The sequence below is a fragment of the Pelodiscus sinensis genome, unplaced genomic scaffold (assembly GCF_049634645.1).
Source record: "Pelodiscus sinensis isolate JC-2024 unplaced genomic scaffold, ASM4963464v1 ctg87, whole genome shotgun sequence".
Taxonomy (NCBI): Eukaryota; Metazoa; Chordata; order Testudines; family Trionychidae; genus Pelodiscus; species Pelodiscus sinensis.
Window position 1 is genome coordinate 94,227 of NW_027466017.1, and position 6,238 is coordinate 100,464.

At 59.9% G+C, this 6,238-nt stretch overlaps 1 protein-coding gene across 1 annotated transcript; it reads right to left on the reverse strand.

Annotated features, from left to right (window-relative positions):
- Positions 1 to 354: 354 nt before the first annotated feature.
- On the reverse strand, positions 355 to 4,931 carry LY6G6C (lymphocyte antigen 6 family member G6C). The gene is made up of 3 exons (XM_075918294.1): positions 4,774 to 4,931; positions 2,331 to 2,447; positions 355 to 704 (listed from the first exon to the last, which is right to left on the reverse strand). Exons 1-3 carry the CDS (start codon positions 4,823 to 4,825, stop codon positions 499 to 501), a joined length of 375 nt encoding a protein of 124 aa, XP_075774409.1. The 5' UTR covers positions 4,826 to 4,931; the 3' UTR covers positions 355 to 498.
- Between the last annotated feature and the right edge of the window lie 1,307 nt (positions 4,932 to 6,238).

A 6,238-nucleotide genomic window follows, 5' to 3' on the forward strand; every position in this document is an offset into this window, starting at 1 on the left:
ACAGGCCAGAGGAGGAGATGGCATTCTCGGGGGTCTTGAGACCCTTCGGAAGGAAGGGGGCAGATTCAGGGGATGCTGAGGTACCTTCCATCCTGCCTGTAGTAGCCGGCTTTCCCTAGTTCCCCTTCCCAGGCTGTGGTGGACTCAAGAGACAACCCAGAACAGAGGATACGGGAGGGGTGAGGAGGCAGCTGCTTGTGGGCTAGAGAAAGCTGGGGAGAGACAATACGAGCTTGGAGCTGCTGGAGGAGAAGTTGTCAATACAGGAGAGGGGCTTGAAGAGGCGGTAAATGCCTGAGGGAAGAGGTGGAAAATGTTTGCTATAGATGAGGCCTGGTGGGAGAGAGCTGGAAAAGGCGACTTGACGGGGTGGAGTGGAGCCGGCTAATGGCGAGTGTGTTGAGGAGGAACGTGAGGCAGGCGTGGAGCTGGGCGGGAAAAGCACTTAGCTGGGAGGACCCGGAGGTTAGGACAGGGAAGAGGAGAGCCGCCCGGGCGTTATTTCAACAGCCACAACCCCAGCACGGCTCCCAGCCCAGAGAGCAGCGGTAGCCCAGAGGGTGGGGATCCCGCAGCATTACACAGGTTCGTCTCACAGCAGGTCCGATTGTAGCTGACGTCAAAGACATCGTCCTTCACCTCTGTCACGTTGCAGGACTTGGTGCGTTTGTTGCAGCCATATTTGGAGAACAGCGGGACTTTACCTGCAGAAGAAAAGGAGGCAGCTGTGAGCAGGGGTCCGGCCCCTAGCTTGAGGCAGGTGGGACAGGGTGTTCCAGAGGCTTTCTGAAAACGTGCTTATGAACGCGAGAAAACTGGAATGTGCTTCGTGCCGAAATACCTCCAGGGAAACGTTATAATCTACCGAGTATGATGTTCCCACTTGTGTGCATGTCTGAGCTTTGTCGAGCCCGTGGCAACCATGGAGTCTAAACGGCTGTGTCTACACTGGCCGGTTATTCTGGAAAATCAGCCGCTTTTCCGGAATAACTTGCCAGCTGTCTACACTGGCCGCTTGAATTTCCAGAAAAGCACTGATGAGCTCATGTAAAATCATCAGAGCTTTTGCGGAAAAACTATGCAGCTCCCATTCGGGCAAAAGTCTTTTTCCGGAAAACTGTTCCGGAAAAGGGCCAGTGTAGACAGTAGAGATTTCTTTTCCGCAAAAAAGTGCTTTTCCAGAAAAGCGTCCTGCCAATCTAGACGCGCTTTTCCGAAAATGCTTTTAACGGAAAACTTTTCCGTTAAAAGCATTTCCGGAAAATCATGCCAATCTAGACGCAGCCCTGGAGTCTAAACCAGTGTGACGACTGTAGCCATGCAAGGTCAGGACCATGGACGGCACCTCAGGGCCACAGCAAAGAGACAGCGGAGCTGGGCAGGCGTGTGGGTCAGCCCATGAAGAACGGAGTCAGGGGTCTTGCAGGGACGTGTGCCCACATCCCGATGCTGGATGACAGAATCACAGAACACTGGAACTGGAAGGGCTCACAAGAGGCCGTCAAGTCGAGTCCCCTACCCCCACGGCAAGACCACACGCCAGCTAAATCCATCTAAACCCGCGTCCTTTGCCATGAATAGCTGGGAGGGGGCCAGAAGGACCAAAGGGCTCACCCTATGCCCACAACGTGAGTTTCCCCTGTACAAAAATTTTACACGGAAGCAAATGGATTTATTTGGGATTCGGGTCCACCACCTAACGTGGATCGTCGTCAGGGCTTGGCCCCTGGACCTCCAGCTCTGCCCTGACAGCTGGAGGAGAGACATAGTCGGTGCTAGCACTAGTAGGTTGTTACCCTCCAGGGAAAGAGTCATGATGAGTTTTATAGGAGCTAAAGCACCATTACAGCAAACTTCGAACAACTCTACGGGCAGATCCCAGCTGAAAAGCAGGTGAGATGGGGCAGGAGGGTCTTGGAGGTGGATACCTCCAGCCCCACCTTCTAGCCCCCGTCTCTGCTCAGAAGCAGGAGCAAACCCCATGGGACCTTTCCAAGACCCTGTCTGGATAGATTGGAGCTGCCCTATATCTCTTCCCTCCAGACCCACGCCTGGGTTCCAGGATGAGCCCGAAAAGAAACCAAATCTGGAATTCTTCTCCCGTGGCGGGCTGAGGGTTTGAGCTGCTCCCACCCACGGCTCCGGCGAGTTACCTGCTGGTCCCTCATCTCCAAGAGCATCCAGAGCTGCCTAATGGAGCCCCCCCAAAAAACCCTCCTGCAGGGGAGCACAGGCTGGGTGTGCGCCTGCCGCTCCTCGCCACCCCGACTCCGGGCAGGGGCCCGACAGGCGCCGGAGGGGGGCGGAGCTACCGGGGAGCCGGGACTTACCGATGTAGGCCTTGGTGGTCTCACAGGATTGGCCAAAATCAGCCTCGCAGGGATCCTTGGGGTGGAAGCAGAGCACGCCCACCTGGAACTTGCAGACGCGGCACATGAGGCCTGCAGCTGTGGGGGAAGAGGGGAGGGGAGAAACACAACACGTCATGGGGACGGCCAGGAGCCCGGATTCCCTCCCGGGCTCTGGGAGAGGGCAGTGGGGTCTACTGGTTAGAGGAGGGGGGCTGGGAACCAGGACTCCTGGGTTCACTCCCTGGCTCGGGGAGGGGAGTGGGGGCTAGTGGTTAGAGCAGGGGAGCCAGGAGCCTGAATTCCTAGGTTCTCACCCTGGCTGTGGGAGGGGAGTGGGGGCTAGTGGTTAGAGCTGGGAGACAGGCTGCCTGGGTTCTCTCTCCCTGGCTCAGGGTGGGAAGTGGGGCCTAGTGGTTAGGGCTGGGGGCCAAGGTTCCTGGGTTCTTCCCCCACCCCCACTCATCACCCCAGTGCCAGGAGGGAAGGAAGCTGAGCCTCAGGTAGCGAGGCAGGAGGGGCAGGGAGCAGTGCGGGGAGGGGAGGCCGGGCAGAGACCCAGCCTCAGAAAGGCCCTGACTCACCGGCGTGACCCGGCCAGGTTGCGTGGGAAGCCGCGAGCGCCGGGGGAGCTGCGGCTGCTTCTGGGGCGGAGCGCGCCCGGCCAACCACAACCCCGGCGCGTGGATGCAGCTGCCGCCCAGCCAGGGAAAGCAGCATCGCCTAGCAGGAACAGCCTACGGCTGGGAAGGACCTCAGGTCTCTGGGAGGGGTGTGGGGGCTAGTGGTTAGAGCAGGGAGGGGTTGGGAGTCAGGACTCCTGGGTTTCTCCCCTGGCTCTGGGAGGGGAGTGGGGGCTAGTGGTTACAGCAAGGGGATCCAGGACTCCTGGGTTCACTCCCAACTCTGGGCAGGGAGTGAGGACTAGTGGTTAGAGCAGGGAGAGGCTGGGAAGCAGGACTCCTGGGTTCTCTCCCAGCTCTTGGCAGGGAGCAGGGGCTAGTGGTTAGAGCAAGGACCCCCAGGAGCCTGAACTCCTGGGGTTTCTCCCTGACTCTAGGAGGGGAGTGGGACCTAGTGGTTAGAGCTGGCAGGCAGGACTCCTGGGTATTCTCCCAGCTCTGGGAGAGGAGTGGGGGCTAGTGGTTAGAGCAGGGAGGGGCTGGCCGCCAGAACTCCTGGGCCCTCTCCCCAGGAATGTAACCTTTCTGGGCATGCCAGGGAACACAGGCACGTGTGTCAAGAGGCCCCTCGGGGGGTGGGGCGCGGTTGCTCCGCGTCGGGCGTTCCAGCGGGGCGTTTGGCGAGCGCCACTCACAAGAAGAGGGCGCAGCTGCCTCCCACCGGGGCCCTCGCACGAGGCCAGTGGCCACTGAGTCACTGCCAGGGCCCTCGGAGAAGTCACGAGGCTCCCCGGGGCCCCGCCCGCCGCCCACCACCCAGCGCAGCAGCAGAGTCGGCTCCGGGGCGGGTGAGCAAGGAGGGGCCCCGCCCTGGGACGGCAGCCGGAGTTACACAAAGCCCGGAGGGCAGCGTCTCTGGCTCGTTCCAAGGGAAGCGTTTCAGATCCAACCTGCGCATGGGGGTGAATATTTTCGCTCCCCCCACATCGAGGCAGGGGGAAGAGTTTCCAGGTTCTCCATCTGGGGAGGGAACTTAAAAATGCCACCCCCCTTTGTCATGTCCCCCCTTCGAGAGCAGAGAGACGCCCCCAGAGTGCCCTCGGAGCAGGGGGAAAAAAAGCAACAAGAAAAACTGTTTTGAGCCCCCCTCCCCTGCAAGGATGTTTTGTTCACGACAGTTTCAAGTCCCCCCCAACTCCAACTCTGCTGGGAACCCAGAAGCAGCCCCTGGGGGAGTAGGAATTCAGGCTGAACCTGCTCTAACTACTGGACCCTGCTGCCCGCCCGGAGTTGAAGGCAGAACTGAGGAGCCCTGGCTCTGAGCCACTCCCGGCTCTAATCACTAGCCCCCACTCCCCTCCCAGAGCTGGGGAGAGAACCCAGGAGTCCTGGCTCACAGCCCCTCCCTGCTCTAACCACTAGCCCCCACTCCCCTCCCAGACCTGGGGAGAGAACCCAGGAGTCCTGGCTCACAGCCCCTCCCTGCTCTAACCACTAGCCCCCACTCCCCTCCCAGAGCTGGGGAGAGAACCCAGGAGTCCTGGCTCACAGCCCCTCCCTGCTCTAACCACTAGCCCCCACTCCCCACCCGGAGTTGAGGGCAGAACTGAAGAGTCCTCGCTCCCAGCCCCCCCAGCTCTAACCACTAGCCCCCACTCCCCACCCGGAGTTGAGGGCAGAAGCCAGCATCGGCAGGCAAACTCGCTGGTCCGGCTTCCATTCTCCCAGCTGCTGGCGAAAGGGGAGTCACTCCGGATTGGCCCCTGGCTCCAGCCCCGCCCCGCTGGGCCCCTGGTACTCACCCTGGGAGCAGAGCAGCAGCAGGGTCAGGCCCAGGAACACGACGTGGTGCATGGTGGCCGAAAGGGACCAAGCTGCGAGGGGGGTGAGGCCGGGCAGACAGCAGCAGAGGGAAGAGCTGCAGCCGGAGTGTTTCCCAGGGGAAATCGAGGCAGGCGGAGCCACCGGGGGATTTATCCCTCACCGGGGCTGGGAGGGGCCAGGGTGCAGGAAAGGGAGACGCCCAGACTCTGGGGGTGGGAAAAGCAGATGCTGGGAAAGGGGGGCGGATGGCAGCCCGGGCCCGGCCCTGCCTGGGAAAGCCCCATGAGCTGGGGGCGGCTGGTGGCTACTGGGCCTGAATCCAGGCTCCGGCGCCCCCCACCCGCCTGGGGGTGGGCGGCAAGAGGAGAGCTCGGGAATCGCCGCTGAACCCGCTGCCCTCGGCCGCTGCAGCCGACTCCCGAACTCGGGCACAGAGCCCCCCTCCCCGCTGTAACCACTAGGCCCTGCTCCCCTCCCAAAGCCTGGAGAGAACCCAGCCCCCCCCACTCTAACCACTAGGCCCCGCTCCCCTCCCAGAGATGGGGAGGGAACCCAGGCCTCCTGGCTCTCAGCCCCTCCCTCCTGCTCTAACCACTAGGCCCTGCTCCCCTCCCAGAGATGGGGAGGGACTCTAGGTATCTTGGCTCCCAGCCCCCCTCCCCGTTGTAACCACTAGGCCCTGCTCCCCTCCCAGAGAGGGGGAGGGACTCTAGGTATCTTGGCTCCCAGCCCCCCTCCCCTCTGTAACCACTAGGCCCCGCTCCTGGCCCAGAGCTGGCTCAGAGCCTCGCTCCCTGCCCCCGCCCCAAGACGCTTACTCAGGGTCGGGCAGTTTGTGAAATTTCCTGCTGCTGGTCGTAGGCGGCTGCGCCACTGGGGTCACGGGGACGGGGACCCTGCACCCCGGGCTGGGGACAAGGGGCAGGGAATGGGGCCGCGTGTGTGTGTGTGCGCTTGTTTGTGTTCTTGTGCATGAGTATGTTTGAGTTTGTGTTTGTGCTTTTCTGTGTGTTTGGGTCTACAAGTGCGTGTGTGTGCTTTTCTGTATATTTGTGTGTGTATGAGTGTGTGTGTATTTGTGTGTGTCTGTGTGTGTTTGTGTATTTGTATGTGTCTGTGTGTATTTGTATGTGCATGAGTGTGCATGTATTTGTGTGAGTGTGTGTATTTGTGTGTATTTGTGTGAGTGTGTGTATTTGTGTATTTGTGTGAGTGTGTGTATGTGTGTGTATTTGTGTATGTGTATTTGTGTGAGTGTGTGTATTTGTGTGTGTATTTGTGTGAGTTTGTGTGTGTGTATTTGTGTGTGTGTATTTGTGTGAGTGTGTGTATGTGTATTTGTGTGAGTGTGTGTATTTGTGTGTGTGTATTTGTGTGAGTTTGTGTGTGTGTGTGTGTATGTGTGTATGTGTGTGTATGTGTGTGTGTGTGTGTGTGTGTGTG